General features: G+C 39.0%; 1 protein-coding gene across 5 annotated transcripts in view; it reads right to left on the bottom strand.

Moving 5' to 3' along the window:
• Window positions 1-25,439, bottom strand: part of HNF4G (hepatocyte nuclear factor 4 gamma) — a 66,916-nt gene that overhangs the window by 19,408 nt on the left and 22,069 nt on the right. Inside the window, exons 1-2 of one of the 5 annotated variants that reach the window (XM_075415984.1) lie at window positions 15,342-15,364; window positions 169-337 (exon numbers count right to left, since the gene is read on the bottom strand). In XM_075415984.1, coding sequence (XP_075272099.1) covers window positions 169-314 — 146 coding nt within the window. In that variant the 5' untranslated portion in view covers window positions 315-337; window positions 15,342-15,364. Of the gene's footprint in view, window positions 1-168; window positions 338-1,239; window positions 1,350-3,472; window positions 3,591-8,058; window positions 8,152-15,341; window positions 15,365-25,439 lie in introns of those variants that run through there. The other 4 variants (XM_075415982.1, XM_075415986.1, XM_075415983.1 and 1 more) reach the window with 4 other exon arrangements.

Here is a 25,439-nt window from a genome sequence, read left to right on the forward strand (position 1 = left end):
AAATCATGAGAATAAACCATGAATCACATGCTCATCAAAAGTGCTGTTTAGAATTCCTTAAGAAAAACTGAATATACTCCTACAAGTTCTGAAAAGTCTGAAAAGGTCTGAAAGTAATTTTTGCTCCAATTCATTAATTTAGTGCCTCTAGATTAACTTTTTAAATACCTGCATGTATAGACATGGTTTTTCCGTATACTGCGTCTGAAGAATCCCTTGCATCCATCACAGCTGGAAGCACCATAGTGTTTTCCAGTTGCTCGGTCTCCACATATTGCACAGAGACTACTGACTCCATTGTCAGCAGCATTCATGTTGACAGCTTCTCCTGAACTATCTGAGGAGAGGCAAGAACAACATATGTAGTTACGGACACGACTCTCAACAACCGTCTCATGAACAATTTGTACTTAAATAAAGGCCTTTTCTCTTTTAATTGACACTTCCTATTTATATAGCATGGCATATCTAATTACATCCAGTGTTATTCAGATGAGCACTTTCAAAGTTATAGAGAGGTTAGCAGAATTTATGAAGTTTGCAACAAGAATTTTATTCTAAACTCCTTCTGACTGAAAGGGGTTAAAAATTAAAGTGTAACTCTGCATGTGTAATTGCGTATACATTCTTACTAACACGAAGAGGAACTTTGGCACAAAGCAATGTTGCCTAGTCAGCTGGTAGATCTCATACATGAGTTCTCACAGGAGCTGGCAATAACTGGCAGCTATCACACCAAGATAACTAGCGATAGGATGAGACGAAATGGCCTGAAGTTGTGTCAAGCGAGGTTTAGACTGGATATAAGGAAAAATTTCTGTACTGAAAGAGTGGTCAGGCATTGGAACAGGCTGCCCAGGGAAGTGGTGGAGTCACCATCCCTGAAGATGTTCAAAAAACGTGTAGATATGGCACTTCAGGACATGGTTTAGCAGGCATGGTAGTGTTGGGTTGACGGTTGGACTTGATGATCTGAGAGGTCTTTTCCAACCTTAACGATTCTATGATTCCACAATTCTAAGATACAACTGCATACATGACCAAAAAAAAAAAAAACAGACAATTTTTGCATAGTACCACCTGAAAAAAAAGAGCATGTTAAGAGGACTGTCTAAGTGCTATTTCTTGAACAAATTTTCCAAAGGAACATCGGTGCAGACTTTACTTGCACAAGAGAATATTAGCTACGTGTTTAATAATTAGTCACTGAATACTGTAAACAATAGTGAAGAAATTCACCTGAAATCCAAACAGGTACATTTATTCTTCTTTGAGTCACAATGTTTAACAGACATGTTCAAAGAAATAAATGCAAAATAGCTTTTTCTGTTGTGCTTCTGGTATTCTGAAAGGAAAGCTGTTTGCAGTATGCCCTAAACATTTGTAGCTGTTTGGTCAGGGAGAGGAAAGAGTCAATTAGTTATTCAAACATGCATTTAAAAGTCAAGTCCATGGGTTCATGACCAGTGGACAGGTTGAAAAGTAAAAACTGTTAATATTGATACACATTATTATTCATATTGTACTAGATCCAACTGAAATGTATTATACAAATATATTATAAAATTTTCATTGTGTCCTGAAGAGCTTTTAATTTAAACAGAGTTCTTTAGACAAGGAGAGAAAAAGCAACATTTTTTTCTGTTTTACAGAGACAAAACTGATAGGAAATATATTAAAAATTGATTAAATAAAAATGAAATCTTAAAGGTAAGAATTCAGTTCTGTAAAGATTTTATTTTAAAACTAGGTTTGTCATGACTGGAAAATTATTTTTAAAAATGGGTTACAGAATAACTTGAGCTAGAATAATATAAAATCTATCTTTTGGAGTTTTGTACTTTTGCATCATCATGACAGCAGAATAATTAAAAATACAATATTTAAATTTAGTAATGAAATATTTCATAGCAATGTAAGTTGTGTACGTATACAAGGATATACTTATTTTCCTTGATATTCCTTGTCTTGGAAATTGAGCTCATTTTGCAAAATTGTTTTATTTAACAGAACTGCATAATCTGCCTGAATGAGGTTTGTTAAGCTTCTCTGAATGTTAGCACTGTAGCTACAAGACAATATCTTTACAAATTCTGTGAGAAAGCACTTAGGATAAACTCAAAGCAAACTCTAAACAGAAAAACCTAGTAACTTAAAACTTATAAAACATAATAACTAATAATTATCAAACTAATCACAGTCAATAATTTAACTAGCTCTATCATCAACATGTAATGCAACACAGCATAACCTCCTTAACCTGCTTTCCCATTTTATGTAACATTAACAGATCTGAAAAAGTGCTATTCAGCAAAAAACAAATGACCAATGAAATCACTCATATTAGAACAAAAAGCAGAGAAATCATCTAAAAGTTACATAATCATGGTTGACAGCTTCAAAATCATTTAGGGCATAAAGGTCTATTTTTTCTTCCCAAATCAATAACCACATCTGTCTTTCAGTTTACTAAGCTTGCTGTAAAGTAATATCAGAAATTCAGATAAAACCTCAAGCCCAACAACAAAAACTAACTTCAGTTCTATAAGGCAGGAATATGTGGAAATGCAAGTGCTAAGTATTTTTCCTGCGAATCACTAAACATTCATTCTGCCTTTAAAAATACATACGACAATAGATCTATGAAATATACTTTATAGTACAATACAACAAGTTTTTTAAGTGTATTAGAAGATTTGGAAAGTCATTTTAGAGCAGTTTAATTTGCCTAAGATTTTTATTCATTCTAATAGCTGGACATTTCCTTTTTTTTTTTTTTCGGTCAGTAGTCAACGATGGTAAGAATGAAATAGTGTGCTTCCTATTTCAAGCTAACTCACTGATACAATTTATTAAAAAATGTATTGCATTAAAAATTCCACCTGAAGCTAAATTGTTACATTAGCCATTCACAAATAGTTTCTCTCAGATAAACATTAGCTTCTAGAAAGTCAATGTGATTTTTTTAAAAAAATCACTCTAGTTTATATAGGCACACCTAGAAAGGCTAGATTGACACTTAAATAAATAAAATACTAGTCCAACAATCAGCGACTAGGCATCAAGAAACAGTGGTTAATTTTTTTCATAAGCCTCTGGATAATTTTGTCTTGTCCTTCTGAACGTTATATAAGAAATACAGTGTCACGTCCAAATTGTCAATACTAGTTATTCATTTGTCTTATAGTAAATAAAACAACTGCTGAATACACCATTTTCTTCCTTTGATTAACTGACTGGTGACAGTACAATTCAGTTACTTTATTATATATAACCTTTCTTTTATTTTCCTTAATGTAAAATAATTATGATGTTAGTAACTTAATGATGAAGTGTAAAAGGGCAGATTTGTAGTTTGAAAACAAACCCCAAATACTCCACTAATACAACATTTAGCTAACTCCTCATAACATTACTGCACTTCACTTTTTGTGTTAACTGGCTTGATTTTGCATCTTGGAGCAGAACTCACCATTGCCATTATATAGAATCTGCATAGTTTCGAACTCCAGTGCTGTATACGTCGGATCTAAAACTTCACTGTAGTTTGCCATTTCCATGTCTAGTATTGGTTCCGAGAGCCTCATCATTGAATGCAAAAACAGTGAAAAAGCTGCTCAAATGTACAACCTTCCCATTCTGTTTCACAGTGATTGATAATCCAAAGTTAACTATAACTGTGTCACTTACGTGCTGCAATGGGAGGAGCTGGAAAACTGCTTCTGCATGCTATATTCTACCTGGTTTTTTTTTTTTCTTTTATGATACAGTGTAGTCCTTCTGATAATCTTGGAATGCTTTATGGAATACCTTATTGGGAGTTGTACTGGTTCTAGTTCTTGAGTGAACCCAAGGACATGCAGGAAGCTTCCTATCTCCTGCACCCTGCCACGCATTTTGTTGTCAATGTGTGCTATAAACGGTCCTAAATGCTCTGACTGTTCTGTGCAGAGACTGTAGGTTCATATGCCATTTTGCTCTCTCTGTTCAAAATGATAAAGCAGTGTGATATAATTATGGACTACCCTTATACCCAAAACATCCGCCATCATATTTTAAAAGACAGCTGCAAAACCTTCTGTTTTAACTACTGTTAGCATTCTTTAACAGGGGCAACGAGCTGTCTGTGTCGGCATGCTTAACCAAGGCCTCAAGCAACACAAGCTCTGCAGCAGGAAAGGCCAGTTTATAGATCCCCCCCATCACACACTCTGTTGCTGCGAAGGCTCTAGGCAGAGGACCTTGCACACTCTCAGAAGGTGGCTTTCTGCTCTTAACTCTTCTTCAGGCAAGATGTGATGGCAGCGTGTTGTTTTCAAGCACCATGCAGATGCACAAGTGAAAAAAATCCTTCTCTGAAAAGAAGAATCTCTGGGTAGGCCCACTGCTCATCAGCTGGTGAACATGGTGTGTACAAAGTCATTTAAAAAACCTTCTGTAAAGCTGCTTGAATCTATGCAAAAGATAGCTGAATTTCAGTTGCTAATCACACATGCCTTTAAATGCTGTATAGTGGAACTTCAAAAATTATTACTTCTCAATAAATTCTTTACAGAAAACTACCCTTTACACTGAACAACAGTTACATTAAAGATTACATATATAGGAAAACTGTCCAGTTTACATTCAATTAACAAGAGCCAATAACTGTATATACAGCATTGAAATGCTTATTTGAATGGAAAGAGTGCCTGCAGCTGTTGTTCAGTAAAAGTATCTGCAAAATTGTATCAAAAAAACTTCCTTGATCAAACAAAAAAAAAAAAAGGCAAGGCAATCAATGGCAGACAAGCTACTGATGAAAAAAGAAAATTTACAGGAAAAGACCTAGAAAAAAAGCATTCCAAAATTCATCCTTATAATTTCCAAGTCCCCAGGGCTACCTGTCAGGCACAAATCATCTTGTGTCCTTGTGGACACACGGATGCAGTCTCAGGCGAGTTCTCCTCCTGGCCCTAGTAGAGTCCAGTGGCCCTATCAGGACAACAGGATTCTTGTACAAGTGGCTATCACAGCGCTATCCCCAAACCGAAGAGTATTTAGGATCGTGCTATTGCTTACAGAAATTCTCTGCAGATTTTGGAGGGTCTCCACAGGGGCTGTCCTTTTCAACCTAGTGCTACTCCTTTTCCTTTAAAGCACTCATCCATTATTATATTCAATGAGATACCAAAAACCTGCCAGTTACTACTTTCAAAAGGGCAAGCCTACAATGCCATCCCATGAATAGCATGTTTATTAATGGCCAATGTAACTACAACTACAAAACCAAATATACACTACAGCAGACAAAAAATATATGGGAAATATATGAGATATTTATGTCTATGACTGAAATATTAGAGTATTTCGTGCCTACAATAATGGAAGAAATTCTATTCAAAATACCATTTCACAGTGCTGGAAACATACAGTTTCACTGTCTTTCACCATAGCTAATATTTTTGATTTTTCTTAAAGAAGCATACTAACTATCGTTATAAATTAAGATTGATGAAGACCTATTTGTTGCCAGCTGGTATTTGGTTATGAAATCACAGTAGTCATCACCAGATGGAATCATTTTATACTATCTGATGGTTCATTTGGAAAAGTTTCTTCAGCAGCAGAATTTGTTGTATTTGCTACAATAATTTGTTGTATTTGGGTAGTGTTCGCTACAAAACTAGCTACTAGTTACATGAAAAATGATTAATTGCATTAAATATGCTATTTAAAGTAATATACAAAGGTTTACACGTTTACTAGAATTCTGTTTTGTTCCTTAGTGCATAAGTTTTGATAAGATTTTCTGCAAAAAATCTCTGGCTTTTTCATATCAAAATTGTGTGCTGCTTAAATACAAACATATCTAAGACTAGCTGAGTTTTACTTCAAAACTCCAGTCCCCAAAACACTCTGGCATATGATTAACTTTAAAATAAGGGAATGAATGTAAGATGGAAGATATCATGTATGACATGATCAAATCTTGCTATTCCCACCGCTGTTAGCAGAACTTCTTCACTGCTGCCAAAACAGGCCCCTCAGTGACTACTAAAGAGAGGGAATGAATTGACCCTTCATACTTCTGTCATATAAAAATGAATTTCAATTGATTTTTTAATATGGAAAAATGCACACTATAGGAAAGCCGTTCTTTATACTATTTTTTCCATGTTTTGCTAAGGAAACTTTCTACAGTCAAATCCTGCATTCATAAAAATCTGCTTTCTGGGGGATTTCTGGCATCATGAAGTAAATCACACACAATTAATGTATATTAAATGACTACTGTAAAATATTAATATGTTTTCTTTCTGCCTTAGGTGGACCAGAATGCAGTCCTGAAATTCGAGCAGTTGAGGAAAGAAGCTAATGATGAAGAGCTTTTGGTCCTACGTCAGCCCAAGCTTTATAATGTTCACGAGTATTCAGACTCCTACGCAGCAGATTTCTTTTAATATTGGACATCTGCACTGTTTTTCAAATTCTGAATGACCTTGCAGCTTGTAGTATGAGATGTTCTTTCAAATTCTAACATCTTCATCTACTACTGACAGCCAATAAATACCACCCTTAGGTAAGCAGGAGTTTTAAAATTGTATAATTAGTCAAAATGTAAAACACTCCTTTCAGATAAATGGTACTGTAAAGTTGAGTGAGAAATGATTTTTCAAAATAAATTTTCCAGTAATTTTGAAGAAAGAGAAAGCTATACAATAATGGCTTTGTTCATGTGGTTTTGTTGGGTTTCTTTCTTTAAATCTGATGACCTCACAGTCACATACAGAAAGCATTCCTATCTTATCTTCAAGACTATTAACTCTGTTAATTGTTCTGCTCTCCCTATTAAATGTAATCCTTCTTTCTGACTGTGGTATAAAATAGAACATAAGCTAGTAAAATCAAGGTTATTTCCATAAAAGTCTTCCTGAAAATAAAAATAAATCTCAAACTACTGTCACTACTGACATTTTTTATTTTCTTCTTTTCTTTCGGAAGTAGCAATATATCCTTTTCTTATTTCAGCTTAGTAAGAAATGTAGGTCCCTGTAAGAAAGTATTACAAGTTTGGGGATTTTTTTTCTTGTTTCCCATGTGTTCTATGTAAGGAATATACCTTCACAGTATTTCTTTGTTTTGCAAGTACTGTGAGCCATGGAAGGCATCCTATTTTGTCAATAAGCTGAAATATTTATCCAGTATGTTGATAAAACACTTATTTTGGTATGTCTCTCCTCCCATTTGCCGGCACATATGTGAGATGGGATACGCAGGGAGTCTGTACTAACTAAGCCTAATGAAACCACATGAGCTGAGCCAGAACGTCACCTCACTACAGTAAACTCCGTCAAAGATCTCCAAGTTTGAGAATTTATTTGCCAAAAGCTTGTTGTCCAGGAAGCGGTATGCAAATTTCCGCACTCCAGCGCGGAATCTCCTCTTTGGCTTACAGAGACAAACGCCCATGTAATACCACAGACTAAGTGTTCCTCTCCTGTAACACACCCTCACCGCCAGGGAGAACGCTGCCAGTCACCGTCACATCAGATCTGTTGCCACCCACTCCCCAAGCATTTCATACATGCTCCATGAGTAATGGCTGGGAAATGTTTGCTTGTGTATGACGTGTTTGACATGGAAAAGTTTTGTAACACTGCTTTATTACTTTATTTTGTGGAGATAGTTCGCTTTTATTAAAAATGTTAGAGTTGAATCAGATGTAAAAATGAGTGATAAAATCTGAACATGCATTACAAAACTTCTTAGACTTCTTGGAAGATAAATAGCCTTTTGTGCTTAAGACCTAAATACCGTAATGGAAACAGGGCTACAGTCCTCTCCAACGCTGAAACATTACAGCAAGTGTCTAACACTGTCACGCCCCTATCCAAAAAAAAGTTCAGAGCCAAACAAGGCCAAAGTTCCCTTTGAGCAGGTTAACATTAAATGATTTTTCAGAACAATTTGTGAATCATGAGAGTAAATGCACAGCACAATAACTGCGTCCAGTAAGACAATCAAAGGCACCGTCTCACACACACTTCTCAAACCCAGTACCAACTATCATCTTACCAAGTAAATTTATGGCCCTTAGGTGCTTCTCTGCCTTTCATTTTGCATCTTCCTTTAGACTTTGTCCTAAAAATAGAGTAATTAAGTAAAACACTAGAAAAGCAAAGCCAGTACCAGAATTGAATGATAGATTTTCACAGCACAGTTATTAGGCAAGGTGGTAAGATTAGCTGCCACAAATCATGCCAGGTGAAAAGTAAGTACAAATCTTTGTGGGAAATCTCCGCTTAAGCCTGTTTCCATTACACACATTTTCAGACCCTTAGACCACCCCAGGCATTCTATAAAAACAAGGTTCTTGCACATATTGAATCTGCCTCTTTTTCATTTGAATTGGTGATTCATTACGTCGGGTTCCACTGTATCATACCGCAAAAATATATAGCTTGCTTTAATAAGTTATGATGAGGCTTTTTTACATTTTGGCATAACAGGGAACAGACCATTACTGCAAGTTCTGAATTGTCTTTGTATTTATGCTTTTGGCTTCATAAAGTATCTGTATTGCAGAACACCTGGCTACAACTTCAACAGCCATGAATATGAATAAACATAGAAAACAAAGAACATGTCTGGCTTCTGGCTTGTCAAACACTGTGGACCCGCCCTATTTAGCACATTTTTGAAGCTGTAAATATTGGCAAAATAGTTATGAAGATGTCAATGACTAGTCTACATCAGAGTTTCAAAGCCGAGTAGGAGATTTAACACTCCAAATTCTACAAAGTGCAGTTTACAATTTTAATCTCGCAACCACTAGAGTCTTTGCCCTGTCTGTACTTGAGGGGAAATATCAAAGGAATATGCAAGATCTAAAATATTTTGAGCCTGAAAAACAGTTGCTGCAGGGTAATTTTGAAGATAACTCACAATGGCTGAGGGATATAGCCCACTTTCAGATGCTCACTCCCTATTCCAAATATCATTCTCTGCAGCTTGTTCTAAAAGGATAAATGATTTATTCAGTTTATATACCACATTGTCATTGAGGTAATATGCTACTAGCATAGCGACAGTAATATAAGGGTGCCATATGCAAAGGGAAGATGTTACATCCTCTACTTAAGGTCAAGGTAAACAAAGCTACCTGGTTTATCTGATTTTATTTATCACTTACACATGTGCACACACATCAGTTTGCAGAACATCAGTGAGTGCCTTGGGTAGCATCTCACAAAGTACAAGACACATTCTTTTTTGCAAACCCATAGATGCATCACTCTTTAATGGAAAAGTGTGTTTCAAGAATTATTCTCACATTGCATTCACCCAAACTCTGCATAGACCAAAATTATTAAGGCAACATTTTCTGCATTTTGCAGATGCCCTGTGCTACTTTCTGTCAACTGTTTAGTGCAACCAGTGGTGAATCTGGGTGTGGTGGTCCTGCAGTTGCACTCTCCCGCCCTTGATTACCTATCAGAATCAGGAAGACTTTTTCTATTGTTATTATTTCACCTCTTTATTACTCTCATGTTGCAGCAAATTTCTTCAGCTAATGAGAACTGGATTACACCTATAATAACTGCATGTCAGCAGCAAATACTTGAAAACTCTCTTCTGAGATTTCTCAGCCTTCAGCTTAGCATAGGGGTTTTGGATAGCCTTTCACCAAATAATACCACTGCTGAAGAGCAGGAAACAGTCCAATAAAAGTCACCTTGTAGCCAAGAGGTCACATAGGGACTACTGCATATAGGCTACCATGAAATATCAACTAGTAGCTGCGCAACTGTGCTGATGGAGAGGAGTGTGTCTGGGTGATGGAACAGTCAAGGCCATGGCAGTGCCTGTTGAAACAGCACACATCTAAGGGAAGATTTACAAGGACAGCTAATGGTGAAGCAGAAGTCTGATGACAGTCAGAACAAGTATGCCAGGTACTGGGGACAGGAGGTAAAGGCTGCGGACATGAAGTAGTTCTATTCTTTTACCTAGCCAGGAGGCTGTCCAGAGTAGACTTTGCAACATATATAGAATAATCGAATCAAAGAATCATAGAATCCTTTAGGCTGGAAAAGACCTTTAAGATAATTGAGTCGGTGAAGTGGATAGAGAACTGGCTGAATGGCAGAACTCAGAGGGTTGTCATCAGCGGCGCTGAGTCTACTTGGAGGCTGGTGACAAGTGGTGTCCCTCAGGGGTCAGTACTGGGCCCAGTCTTGTTTAACTTCTTCATCAACGACCTGGATGAAGAGTTAGAATGTACCCTCAGCAAGTTTGCTGATGACACAAAGCTGGGAGGTGTGGTGGCTACACCAGAAGGCTGTGCTGCCATTCAGTGTGACCTGGACAGGCTGGAAAGCTGGGCAGAGAGGAACCTGAAGAAGTTCAACAAGGGCAAGTGCAGGGTCCTGCACCTGGGGAGGAACAACCTCATGCACCAGTACAGGCTTGGGGTGGACCTGCTGGAGAGCAGCTCTGCGGAGAGGGACCTGGGTGTCCTGGTGGACGACAGGTTAACCATGAGCCAGCAGTATGCCCTGGCTGCCAAGAAAGCCAATGGGATCCTGGGGTGCATCAAGAAGAGTGTGGCCAGCAGGACGAGGGAGGTTCTCCTTCCCCTCTACACTGCCCTGGTGAGGCCTCATCTGGAGTACTGTGTCCAGTTCTGGGCTCCCCAGTTCAAGAAGGATGAAGAGCTACTGGAGAGAGTCCAGCGGAGGGCTACAAGGATGGTGAGGGGACTGGAGCATCTCCACTACGAGGAGAGGTTGAGGGAACTGGGCTTGTTCAGCCTGAAGAAGAGAAGGCTGTGAGGGGACCTTATAAATGCCTACAAATATCTGAAGGGTGGGTGTCAGGAGGATGGGGCCAAGCTCTTTTCAGTGGTGCCCAGTGACAGGACAAGGGGCAATGGGCACAAACTGAGGCACAGGAAGTTCCGTCTGAACATGAGGAAGAACTTCTTCCCTCTGAGGGTGACGGAGCACTGGAACAGGCTGCCCAGGGAGGTTGTGGAGTCTCTTTCTCTGGAGATATTCAAGACCTGCCTGGACAAGATACTGTGCAGCCTACTGTAGGTGACCCTGCTTCGGCAGGGGGGTTGGACTAGATGACCCACAGAGGTCCCTTCCAACCCCTACTATTCTGTGATTCTGTGATTCTGAGTCCAACCTCCATTGTCTTCCACAATTATTCGAAATTTCTGGGGGAGAATGGAAAATGTCAGACCCCTGAAAACTCCCAGACTCTCAAGTGTTTCTGTAATTCTCACTATAAATCAGATATCAAATATTATGCAGATTTAAAATCTTGGTTTATATATACATGTGTATGTGTATAAGTGTGTATCTGTATATATGTATACACGGGAATTTATTTTTGGTGGTTTTTGTGACAGCTAGATTGAGTATACCTACAAAAATGGATATGACAGGGGGAAGCTCTCCCTCCTACATACTGAATCCTAGTAATTCTTGACATTGTATTGTCCATGTGCAGATTCTCTCCATGAGCTAGTAGTAAATCTGTATTTCACCACTTCAATCCATTCCTGTGCTTCCTTTGTGTCCAGATTAACACTAAATATGCTAATCCTGTCTGGGGTTAGCAGGCACTATTCAAAAATTGTGCATTTTCATGAGGAGGAAGGATAAAAAATAGGATGCTTCTGTTTTTTACATAGCAACACATAAGGTTTACTGTTAGGTATGCGAATTAATATTAGGTAAACTTTAGTGCTTAATATTTCTACTTTAACTGGATATTCTTTAGTTCATTTTATTCTTGAAAACTCTCAATAGCCATGAAGTGTTGCCAATCTAGAGGGCTTAAAGGATTTTTGTAGCATAGTGTTTTGCAGTGAGATTTGCTTAGTTACGGTTAAATGACTAGAGTTACTTGTTAATTATTTGCTTAGATCAGGTAACTTATTATTTTCTGATACATGCAGGAAAATTAATCAGAGACTTGTCCTGGAGAGCAGAATGAGAAGAAAAGAGGAATGAGTTCAGGTGTAAGACAAAACCAAACCATCGTGACATTGATAAGCAAAACTAAACACTCCTGTTCAGTCACCCCCAGGTGATTAGTAACTTCTTAATAAGACTCCTTGGCAGGTTTTTACGCAATTTTTTTCGTAAAACATGTTTCATATAGCCAGTTAGATAAATTTTACTTGTAATTTATCTGCACTTATCTGGAGAAATACCTTATAATGTTGTTTGGTTTTTTTTCCACAGATAAACACCCTTACTTTTGTATACACAATAAAAGAGTTCAAAAAAAGTTCAACCAGTGTCAAGGCAAGGTGTGTTTGCAGGTTTTTTTCAGCTTGCCTAGAGTCTTTCTTTTCTGTGAGATGAATTAATCACAGCAAGTCTTCTAATTTATATATCCTATACCCTACTGAATGAGTTATATACTCTACATAACGTTCCAAAACAAACTCAGTACACTTCTGTCCATGCTAGTGAGTATATAACTCTTAGTCCTACGTGAAAGGCTAATTAAATAACTGAATAGTCAGGCAAGTCCCATTATTTTCAGTTACTCTGTCTAAAATTAAAATTTTTAACTAGAGTCTAAACTGACTCATCACATTCCTGCAGAAAGAACATTGTGTCAACACGCTTGGCTTAACCCTTCCATGACACTGGCGTGATTATGCTCAGCGTGACAACTTCCTTCATTTTTATTGTTACAAAATGACAAGTTCAGAGTATGTTAAAGACTATGACTTTAAACTGAGAGTATGGTAAAAGGACAGAAAATTCAAACCACTACTCAAATAAAGGAAAAACACAAAAGCATAAAGGCATATATTCTGTTTCAATGATATTTTGGACTGGGTTTCAAAGTAATAAAGTAACTCAATTTTACACATCAAATAAATATGAAGATTTTTAGAACAACTCATCTCCTGGGGAGGCATGCGTGTAAAATTCCCTGATTTTCTAGGAGATATTTTCCCTTCTGAGAACAATAGTATATGATGGGATTGAGTACTGCTGAAAACCTAGCTTGTAAAATGTATCCACACCAACAATCCAAAGGTTCTAAAAATCCTAAATTGGGCTAACAAAACCATTATATTAGAACATAAAACAAGAAATTTCACATCATAGTTATTACATTATTTTCCTTATGAGAACAAAGTCATTCTTGGTTTCAGCAAACACGAAATGACAACAGTATCTCGAAAATACAAACAGGGCTGTCCCAAGAATCAAGAAGGCCCTGGACACTTCATAGCTTTATGACCAGTGGCATCTGTACTCTAAGTGCAGTAAATTAAGATCCCAGTGCACATAAAACACAATCCTCTGGAGAAGGAGCTTAAGCCTATTCTTTGCTGTACACATACTGATCCACTCTGCAATCGGTCAGTGGTTATCTCTTCATTTTAACACGTTAGGTGTGTTCTCAGGTAGGAATAAAACATTAACTACTGTAACTTCCAAGAGATACAGATATATCTGCTCCCAACATATTTTTAACAGTGATTTTAATAAGCTCAAAATCAGTAGAAGTCCTCTTTAAAAGCTGATGATAAACATCAGAAAAATAAGGTGGGCTGCATCACTCTGATTAATAATGCCAGAACACTGATTAAGCTGAGCAGAAAAAATTCACTGGCATGGAAGCTACGAGAGAAGCAGTTCTGCAAAGTTGTACTTAATCTCTATCTTATAAGCAGGTAAGAGGGCACTTTGAAAAATAGTTATGGGTGCAGTTATGAGTAAAAAATACCACACAACTCATGAAGATCCAGTCTGAAAAGTTCTGTGTAGCTGCAATAATGTAGGTTACTTGATCGGTTTTACCTTAAATATTATAGGTAACACCTGTGTCTGGGTGGGTTTTCTGGACATCAGCAATATTCATGAGACCTTATTGATGGTTTTAATGTATTCCTGTAGGTAGGCTTCATCATTTTATCTAAGAACCTTGCGGTCAGTAACATTATCTCCACATCTGTTGAGAGAGGGCAAACTATATTCCTCTTTTTATGAACAGAGAACTGAGGCAAAGGATAACTAAAGATAATGTTTATGATATTTGAGTTCACATGTATACAGTATAGTCATCTGCATGCAAACTAGATGCCTAACTTGCTTTATATACAATGATCAGAAACAGGCACTTCTAAACAGACTCATTAAAACTATCTTTAACACTAGGTTGAACTGAGTCCCTCTCAAAACCTCCATTTCTTCCCACTGGTTGTCTAACCAAAGCACTCACACAAAAATAAGAAACACCTAGAGTCAGGTGAGGTGAATCTACCTGAATGACTCCCCAAAATCAGAGAAGAGAGCTGAAAGTGGAGACCCTGGATGGACACATACCTCCTGCACTATCCAACCGAGCGCTTTCTCAAAACTGAAAGTATATCACATACACCACCTGTTACAGATGGCAAATGACAGAAAAAAAACATTTTTAATCACATTTTACAACAAATTCAAAATATTGTTGCACTCCTAGTTTACGTAATGGATGTTTGCTCCAGCTTAAGACACATTTCAGAGGGCCTGAGCTTCAGGAAGAGAGACAGCCAACTTAACGTGTGTGCAACCATAAAGTGATGGACACTATACCAAATGAAGATTAACAGAATCAGACCCAATTATCTCTGTGTTTGATCAAAATGGAGATACAGGTAACATAGTCCAAAAATAAGCTAAGTGAAGAACATTCCTCATAACAGAAAGCAACAAAGCAAATGTTAAATTACCATACCTAAATGCAGGACAGCTGTCCTGCATGGTCTCGCCTGCAGTCCCGGTTTGAGAATGTGTACCCAAAATCCCTGTGACCGGAGGAAGATACACCAAGCATGCACAAGAGCTCGGAGACTAGCTGATACCCACTTTGGCCCAGGGAACAAGAAATACAAGGCATATGGAGGACACTAGTTACTTCCCCACCCTACTGGGACACTATTCAGGTACATGGTGGAGTTCAGGAGCCTGCATGGAGGAAGCAGGGCGATAAGTAGGATCAAAACCTTGAACTTCAGGAGAGTTAACTTTGGCCTCTTCAAGGATCTACTTGGAGGAGTCCCGTTGGTCAGGACTCTAGAAGGTAGAGGGGTCCAAGAGAGCTGGTCACTATCTAAGAATCACTTCCTCCATGCTCAGGATCAGTGCATACCCCTGAGCAAGAAATCTAGAAAAGGAGGCAGGAGACCCACATGGATGAGCAAGGAGCTTTAGGTGAAGCTCAAATGGAAGAGCAAGATCTATGGAATGTGGAAAGAGGGACAGGCCACTTGGGAAGAGTACAGGAAAGTTGTCAGAGCATGCAGGGACGCAATGAGGAAGGCTAAGGCCCACCTGGAATTGAATCTGGCAAGGGATGTCGAAGACAACAAAAAGGGCTTCTTCAAGTACATCAGCAGCAAACGGAAGACTAGGGAAAATGTGGGTCCGCTGCTGGATGAGATGGGTGCCCTGGTGACAGAGGAAGCAGAAAAGGCAGAGTTACTAAATGCCTTCTTTGCCTCAGTCTTCACTGCTAAGGCCGGCCCTCAGGAATCCCAGGCCCTGGAGGTAAGAAAGAAAGCCTGGTGAAAGGAAGACCTTTCCTTGGTCGAGGAGGATTGTGTGAGAGATCATTCAAGCAATCTGGACACCCACAAATCCATGGGCCCCAATGGAATACACCCACAAGTGCTGAGGGAGCCGGCATATGTCATCGTTGAGTCACTCTCCATCATCTTTGAAAGGTCCTGGAGGACAGGAGAGGTGCCCGAGGACTGGAGCAAAGCCAATGTCACTCCAGTCTTCAAAAAGGGCAAGAAGGAGGACCCAGGGAACTACAGGTCGGTCAGCCTCACCTCCATCCCAGGAAAGGTGATGGAGCAGCTTATTCTGGATGTCATCACTAAGCAAGTGGAGGAAAAGAAGGTTATCAGGAGTAATCAACACGGATTCACAAAGGGGAAATAATACTTCACCAATCTGATAGCCTTCTAGCCCCCTAGATGAGGGGAGAGCAGTGGGTGTTGTCTACCTCAACTTCAGCAAGGCTTTTGACACGGTCTCCCATAACATCCTCCTAGGGAACCTCAGAAAGTGTGGGCTGGATGAGTGGTCAGTGAGGTGGATTGAGAACTGGCTGAATGGTAGAACTCAGAGGGTTGTCATCAGCGGCACTGAGTCTAGTTGGAGGCCTGTAACTAGTGGTGTCCTCCAGGGGTCAGTACTGGACCCAGTCTTGTTCAACTTCTTCATCAATGACCTGGATGAAGAGTTAGAATGTACCCTCAGCAAGTTTGCTGATGACACAAAGCTGGGAGGTGTGGTGGCTACACCAGAAGGCTGTGCTGCCATTCAGTGTGACCTGGACAGGCTGGAAAGCTGGGCAGAGAGGAACCTGAAGAAGTTCAACAAGGGCAAGTGCAGGGTCCTGCACCTGGGGAGGATCAACCCCATGCATCAGTACAGGCTCAGGGCGGACCTTCTGGAAAGCAGCTCTGCGGAAAGGGACCTGGGTGTCCTGGTGGACGACAGGTTGACCATGAGCCAGCAGTGTGCCCTGGTTGCCAAGAAGGCCAGTGGTATCCTGGGGTGCATTAAGAAGAGTGTGGCCAGCAGGTCGAGGGAGGTTCTTCTCCCCCTCTACTCGGCCCTCGGCCTCATCTGGAGTACTGCGTCCAGTTCTGGGCTCGCCAGTTCAAGAAAGATGAGGAACTACTGGAGAGAGTCCAGTGGAGGGCTACGGAGGTGATTAGGGGCCTGAAGCATCTCTCCTTTGAGGAACGGCTGAGGGAGCTGGGCTTGTTCAGCCTGAAGCAGAGAAGGCTGAGAGGGGACCCTGTAAATGCTTACAAATATCTTAAGGGTGGGTGTCAAGAGGACAGGGCCAGACTCTTTTCAGTGATGCCCAGTGAAAGGACAAGCGGCAACGGGCACAAACGGAAGCATAGGAAGTTCCACCCGAACATGAGGAAGAACTTCTTCACTTTGAGGGTGATAGAGCATGTGAACAGGTTGTCCGGAGAGGCTGTCAATTCTGCTTCTCTGGAGATATTCAAAGACCTTCAAAACCCTCCTGGACGAGGTCCTATGTAATCTGCTCTAGGTGACCCTGCTTTGGCAGGGGGCTTGGACCAGATGGTCCCCAGAGATCCCTTCCAACACCAAACATTCCGTGATTCTGTGATCTCCTGAAACCAGTACTGTGACGCACTTGCCCTGCAGCATAGGTAGAGCCGCAGGAACAGCTTTCCGCTAGAAGTTAGGCTGCCTTACCAAAGCTACTCTCCATGTTGAACAAAAGGAGAAAACAGAACTAATCTGCTAAATTTCTCTCAAGGGACACACAAAAGTTGTTGCACTCTAAGATTTTGGTGCCTTTTCAAAACAATGTGGTAAAGATATACATCTTTTCATCTGATTAAGGAGAAAACCAGCTGTAAACTGTACTCTCTACTGATTAAATGCCCTAGTAACACTCACTACCTAAAATTTATTGATCTTCCATATAACACTGCTTTAATTAGACATGTGAGAAAATACCTACAGTGACAGTCAACTTTTGATCAATAAGTTCTGTAAATACAGCAGCATTTAAAACACATTAGTATTTTAATGCCCCTAGCTGATTTGTGAGAATGCCAAAAGTAACTTCCTTTCGAAATTCAGTCTTTCAACTTCCAAAAAGAAGCAAAATCACAGTAGGAAAGAATGTCCTAATCAGAAAGAACCACAGAACAAATTTGGTTAGGAATCAGGAAGGCTGACTCAGTAGCAGTGTTGAAACAAAGATGACCTCATTTAGACAGGTGATGAAAAGGTCACTAGAGGGTGTATCCTAACCATTTATATTAAGGTTTTATTACACATACAACAAGTTAATCATTTAGAAACTTTCAGAATCTGCAGGTGAGTGGAAAAAACAGGGGTAACAGGATTTTCTTTTTTAGGTGAGGTAAAGTCTAGAGTCAGTGGCACTGTTGTAGTAGACTGACTGTTATACCTAGCAGCAACAACATAATCACTGCACCAAAGAGAATACCAGTGTTGCCTGTTTGAAGTGGATGTCCTGCTTGGTCTAATAAAAATACGACTTCTTGCTAAAGCTTGGCCATCCCTGGGCCTTTGAATAAGTGCAACTAAAACACTGTAACTTTTTTTGTTATGCTTTTTTTGACTTTATAAATGTTAGGGATAGGAAACATTATAAATATTTTCTAACTGAAGATTTATTTGATTTATCTAATTTGATCTGCATAGCATTCTTGGTAAAAAAAAACGAAACAAAAGTACAGCACTCTTGTGTACGATTGTCTTGGAAGTAACAGTTAAAAAAACCCAAACAATCTGAAATCTAACTATTCCTAAGAAGTGTGGCAGAAATAATTACTTTGAGATCCCAAACTCTTCAGAATCACTAAATCCTAAAAAGACGTGAAGACACAATTCTTGTTGTAAGCAGTTTAATTTTATGTAAGTGAAGACATATTTTTCATTTGTTAGGAGAGAAAAGCGAAGAGAAGACTGTGAGGTGAAACAGAACACCAGGTTCTTTGTTAACCTCCGAGACTGAAGAGAATTAAAGTGACTGAAGTAGTATTGTAGCAGATTGTTGTGCTGTATTGTTTTGAAGAGAAGGAATAAAAATAAAAATAATAAAAATTTAAAAAAAAAATTATCTTGATATTATTTCCTGAAGGGGATCTGAATATAAAATTCAGTCAAGAATGAAGAGATATAGAAGTGAACTAAAAGACTGGGCATTTATACAGCACCCGATAATCTATATAAAATACCACTATGGGAATGAGGAATCCTGAATGCATTCTTAATCCTTAATTTCAAGGACCTCAGGAGATCATCTAGTTCAACTTTCTGCTCAGTGCAGGTCAGACCAGGTTGCTAAGGGCTTTATACAGTCATATCTTGAAATACTTTGAAGGATGGAGACTGCCCAGCCTCTCGGGGAACCTTATTCCTCTACTGGACCTGTTCCTCCCTGTCCTCAGAGGAGGGGTTTTTCTCCTTACATCCAGACTGAAATTCTCCTGTTTCAACTTACATCCATAACCTCTTGTCCTCCCACCTGCACCACAGTGAAAAGCCTGCCTCCATCTTTTCACAAACTGCCTTGAGGTATCAGAGGTTCTTGTGAGGCCCCTCTCCCAAAGCCATTTCATCTCTGGGCTGAAACAGCTCTGGTCCGTTAGCTTCTCAACTGAGCAGATGCTCCAGCCCCTGACCATCTTGGTGGCCCTTCACTGAAGTTTATCCGGTTTACCCATGTCTCTCCTGGAAGAAAGAAGGGGATGGGGAGGGAGGCGGGGTAAGGGGAGGAGACAAAACTGAATGCACTGGTTTCGATGCCATCTAACAAGTGCTGAGTAAAGGGGGAAAATCACTTCCCTTGATCCTGCTAATAGGGCCCAGGATGCTGTCGGCCTCTACTCCTGCGACACACTGCTGGCTCATGCTCTGCTCACTGTCTGCCAAGATCTCTTGATTCTTCTCAGCAGAGCTTCTCTCCAGCCAGTCCCCTAATTCTCCCCCCAGTACAGGATTGTTTGCTCAGTGTCCCCCAGTTTCTCAGTTCTCAATTGAATTTTTATTTGCTAAGAATCACAATATCTTTCTAGCCTTCCCTGGCGAAATTACTACTGCATTCTCTATTTTTTAGAGATAATAATACATAAATTAAGTTACTATGATGGACTTGGTTTGCAAAGATTGACTTAGCTGTCTCAAACAGTTTTAATTAAAATACTGCTATATCTGTTCACTTAGCCAGAATAAGAAGTCAGCCAATCGCTTCCACCAGTACGTCTGGACACATTTTGTAGAGCCAGCAGAACTTATCTATACCTCCTGCTAGGTGTCATTCATCTGACAGTGAACGGCATTTCTGCTTCCATCTGCACGAGGGGGGGCATTAAAAACTGCCATTACAGCTGGAATTAAGGAGCACTAATGGCTTGCCAGCCATGTTCAGGGCACAAGAATGTGCATCTTACAGAAAGTCTAAAAGGAGTTGGTTTGCTCGTCTCAGGGAAATGAAGAGTGAGAAGGAGTTTATTCTACAAATAAATCATGCACTGTAACCATCATAGGGGGGGAAGAATTATTTAGACAATAAAACAATGCTGCCGTGAGAACAAAGGCATAAATTTCAGGCTGGCAAGTGGAAAGCTTCTAAACATGGCAGGGTTACGGCACTGTAACAAACCTCCATTTAGGTAGTAGAGGCAAGGAACCCAACTGGTTTTAAGACACAGAGAGAAATTTATGAAAGTTATTATATGGGTTGGTGACATCAGCCAAGTTGATGACTTCGGAGATCTCTTCTAGTCTTATGTTGCTGAACATTTCCAGTATGAATATTGTTTTCTTAAGTGGTCAGTGAACAATATCAAGTGTGTTATTCTAATTACGAATTAAATAAATAAGAATGACTGAAAGTTAACCTTAGTGTGATAAGCAATTAACAGAATTATGCTGTGACTGCAGCTGATACATAATTAACAACTGCTGCAAATGATGTTATCCATCTAATTTGTCCAGATTGGAGTGACATTATTCTCAGGCATGTTTAGCAAGTTCCGCAGTAATGTGCACTTGAGTGAAGTGCTCTTTACTTAACGTGTCCAAATTCACAAAGCTGTTATTAGAATTGCAAATAAGATATACACCAGCATCATTTCCTCTGCCCATCATTTTCTCTTCTTTGGAACAATCCTTGACAGAAAATCAAATTGTAACAAGTCCAAAGGATGTTTGTACAAATTGAGCAAAAGTGGCATTATATAATTAAACAGGGAAAATGTGTAAAATATCATCCTGATGAACCAAGTGGGACTGAATTCAAAACACATGAGTTGATGCTGAGTAGGAAGGAACAAGAATCATGGAGTTCACTGGGGGACAGAGAGAAACATTCACGGTAGAATTCACTTAAGAAAATGCAAAGGGGAAATTTTTTTTTTAAGTGTTGTGTATTTAAGGCCCAGAACTGAAGAATATCTGATCATTCAAAGCCTAATGAAATCAGCAGAAAAATTGTCACCTTTCAGGACTGGGTCTTCAAGGTCAAGACATGTTGGAAATGTGAAGTCCTTAATTATCTGATTAAAGCATATCAATTAAAAAAAGGAAGAAGAAACTAGTGGTTCACAGGTCTTCTGTTCATCTTTCCAAGAAGGATATTGGAAAATTTGGACAAATGGAGAAAATAATAATATACGATGAGGAAGCAGCTGCCTTACAAGGAGCGCATGCAGCCGTGGGCGAACAACATGATGATACCATTTGGCAAAAATCCTTGCGGTGTGCCTACCTTCCACCAACCTACCACCAATTTCTTCAGTTTCATAGGTATACATGTGGCTTTCAGGAGCATGTGATCATTCCAACAGTTACGTCTCCAAATGATCATCATTTTCTGAGAGTGGCACGTCAAAATAGGACAGCTAATGATATAGTCTCTACCAAGCAAGTAGGTTACTGAAGCATACAGCAAAACATTACTTTTACATTCAAAAAAGAAGCTTCAGTTCTCCATATACAGATGAGTGAAGGCTTATTTCCTAGCCTGTGTTTCCATCCTTGACTCTAGGTAATACCTGCAGCCAGTAAGAGTTAAATAAATGCTAAGCTACCTGCCATGCAAACCAACCATGGTCTTAAAGAAAATTCTTCTTTGGATTATATAGGCTGAGAATACAGTGCTTTCACTCAAGATACAAGGTATTTCTGAAGATTAAAGTAACTTCAAGAAAATGCTTAAGTCATCAGACAATGTTGATGCCAGATTTTCTTCCACTTGTAGAATAAAAAAGCATAGAATTTATATACTGTCCTGAAATACTATCTAGAAGGATTACATACAGGGAATAAGAGACAAAAAGGTTTTTAAGACTGCAGAACTGTTGACATAGAAGCGTATGAATAAAAGATTCCCTTCTCTTTGGATGACTTTCATGTTTAGGTACTGGGTAAACTACATAATAAAACAGTATTTGTAGTAGAGAAGCCTGAAAGAAAAACAAATTTAATTTGACTATGTGGAGAGGGTTTCAAGAAGGATGAAGGCATGAAGGAAACAAAGGGACATTTTCTAGTAACCTTGAGAACTACTTTGCACCTCTTGTAGTCAGCCTCACTGACTTTTCTGGGGTGACTTGCACTTCTAAATGCTAAGCTTCAGCTGAACAGTCACTGTCTTTTTTTTTGTTTTATGTATATTTATGTCAATGCTATCTACTAATTCTATACATTTTTATATATGTGTAGTCTGTACATTTATGAGCAATTCTTAAATACAACTAAAACATACCTGGCCACTCAGTTCTGAAAGACAAGTTTTTTTCTGCATCCCAAATGTAACTGTCTGCTATTAAGATCAAAATAAAAGCATATCATTTTTAGGTTTTCCTATTAAAACCAAAAAATCTACTGGCTTCATCAAAGATAACATTATTTGCTTTGCTTTTTACTTTCCTAGAAACCTTATGGGTCATACATCGTTCTTTCCTCAGAAGAAACTGACAACACAGAAAATCACTTCTAGACACCAGGGATGAAACTAGCTCCGCTTATTTGGATACAACAGGACTTCAGTCAAGAACAGAGATTCTTGCAGTCTAAATTGTAGGTCTACTGAGGCACTACATTCTTTATTGATCTTGTAAACTGCAGTGCATGCAAAATAGAAAGCAGTAAAATTATTAGCACATCAGTGCCTTTTGTCCTTAGAAGTGGTACTGCTACACCAGTATACCAGATTTATTCCGGCAATATCAGAAATGAGACTGCTTTATTGAATAGTTAAATATATCTAAAATTAATTCTTATCTGCATATTTTCACACATAGATCCTGGATCAGAAACATACCACTTGGCTAACTGTGGAGGAAAAAAAGCACTGCTTGTAATGACACAGCCTCTCCCACTGGGGCCACTATAAAGGCACATAAAAATCAGCAGCAGCAAGAAAAGTGAGGATGAAGATTAGGAATGGATTTGTTCCTTAAGTCCCTCTGTGCCTCTCTCCCTACCCTCACTTATCCATGCAAGGTAAATTTGTCTCTCCATCATCCACGATGAGGAAAAGCTGGAATCTCTATGGGAAGCACACACTTTTTTGTATATCTCAGTTCTACATTTTCAGAACTCTCTTACACACCTAATCCTACAGCCATTAGTAAGGCAATAAAATGACATAAAATGAGCAAAGAGCAATAAAGCAATTATATCCCAGCATGTTTATTTAGTTGTGGTCCTTAATGACAGAGACCTTCATACCCAGTGATACCTGGAGCTGCTACTAATTCTCCTCTATCTCAAACCCTTGATGATCATTTCTCTCAGACTTCTGCCTAATGTTTTAAAGCTCGCTTCACACAAACTGTGCAAAAAAAGAACACTCAAAGAAAAAAAGATTAGCTTTATAGAAGAAAAAATAAAACTTTGCAAATTCAGCCCAAATCCATTTTCTTACAGAGCAATACCAAAAGATCTGAGTTAGGGCAGCCAGAAAGGTGGAAGAAGTGGACATCAGGTCTGCCTCATCAGATGGGTACAGGCTGCACTTCTGCTGCCCATACTCTGACCCAGCTGGGTATGAGTTAGATGCAACACAAAATTTGCATAGCTGCACTGAGATTGTGTTAAAATGCTAATGTGTGCCTTAGCCTTCAAGTGCACTGTCCAAATTAGGTACATAAAATGGCTGAAACATCAAAGAGCGCTGTGGCTGTTGTATTAGTCTGTAGACATTTCCATAGTGGTGAGAAAGGTATGCAAAATCTAACAGAATCACAGAATCACAGAATGTTAGGGGCTGGAAGGGACCTCTGTGGGTCATCTAGTCCAACCCCCCTGCCGAAGCAGGGTCACCTACAGCAGGCTGCACAGGACCGCATCCAGGCAGGTCTTGAATATCTCCAGAGTAGTAGGAGCCACAACCTCTCTGAGCAACCTGTTCCAGTGCTCCGTCACTATGCACTTGTGACTGTGTTGGTAAATCTGATTCTCCCCTCCTCAAAATACTTGACAAGCAGTCAAATTTAAACTGTACTGACTATAACGTATTGTGATTGTTTTTACAATCACTTCTATGTCGATCTAAAATCCATTCCTTTAAAATACCACACCTCTTCGATTGAAAGAGCTATAGTTATCTATTAACTATTTAAGTAGAGTTTAATCTATCCTTACTTAACCATTTATATTATTCTCTAAGAAGTTTTAAGAAACATAATTCCCATAAGGGGACGTTCTGATAATCCACACTACTTCTGAGTAACCCAGAAAAGTGCAATTTGATCCAGTTATTCCTGATGGGGACCAAGGACATGTGCTTGCCCTTCAGAAGAACCCATTTTGATTTTAAAATGGCCAGTAATAATCTACCAGAAAAATCTAGGGACCAATCAGTAACTGACTTCTCATTTGGATATTTCTAGTTCCACCTTTTGAACATCCCTGGTTGGTTGGTTGTTTTTTCCTGTTTGTGAAAATTAATAATTCTTTTTTTGTAGGGTTACCTCTTTATGACACGTAAAATGTCTGCAGAGCCACTTTACTTTCACCTCACCCACGTGTCATGTATGTTCCAGTCTTTCCTTCCCAACGTTTCTCTCTTTCTCTTTTCCCACTGGCTCCTTTTCAGTCAATCTCTTCTCCTTGTCATTTTGTTTAATCAGTTTGCTATATATAAAAATCACTTCAACATAATAAAAAAAATATATGTCATTAAGCCAATATGTCTTTACACTACTATGGAAATTAAAGAAATTCTTTCACGGAAACATTTTTCAGGATTAAAAAATCATAATATTTCTGAACCTGGAAGAGGCCACTGTTGGATTTCTTATTATGTTGTACCAAAATTTCAGCCGCTTTTACTTTTTATTTACTTTTTATTTACTTTTTATTATTTAAAACCTTCATAACAGATGTTTATAAATGCCTATGTGTGCCTTTATGCATTTCCTGTGGCAATTTGAACAGAATTGGTCTTTGAATCTCCTCTTTCTTTGCCTGAAAAAAATATCTGGATTTTTTTTTTTTTAAATAATTTGGGGGGTTTAATGCTGCATTTCCCCTGCTGTATGATACACCTTGTATCATATGATTGCTTGTTCTTCTCTTGTTCTCGCCATCTTCTCTAGACTTTTCCAGAGATATTCTCCCTTTTGCTTATCCTTTTTTCAGACAGGTTGTTTTACTACAGATTTCAGCAGTGGTTTGTTCCTCTTCTGTGAGCTCTGCGAACCTGTCCTCTTTCAGACTGGGATATGCTGCTTAAATGTGGAAGCCCAGCCATAAACTAGCAACTGCTCAGAACAAAGAAATTACGTGACCCAGATAGCATGTGATATGTTGTATTAATATTGTAAGCAAAATATACAACAGGCTGTGTTTGCACAAGAAAGTGCACACAATATATAGAAAATG

This window comes from Opisthocomus hoazin, chromosome 3, assembly GCF_030867145.1.
Source record: "Opisthocomus hoazin isolate bOpiHoa1 chromosome 3, bOpiHoa1.hap1, whole genome shotgun sequence".
Classification (NCBI taxonomy): Eukaryota; Metazoa; Chordata; class Aves; order Opisthocomiformes; family Opisthocomidae; genus Opisthocomus; species Opisthocomus hoazin.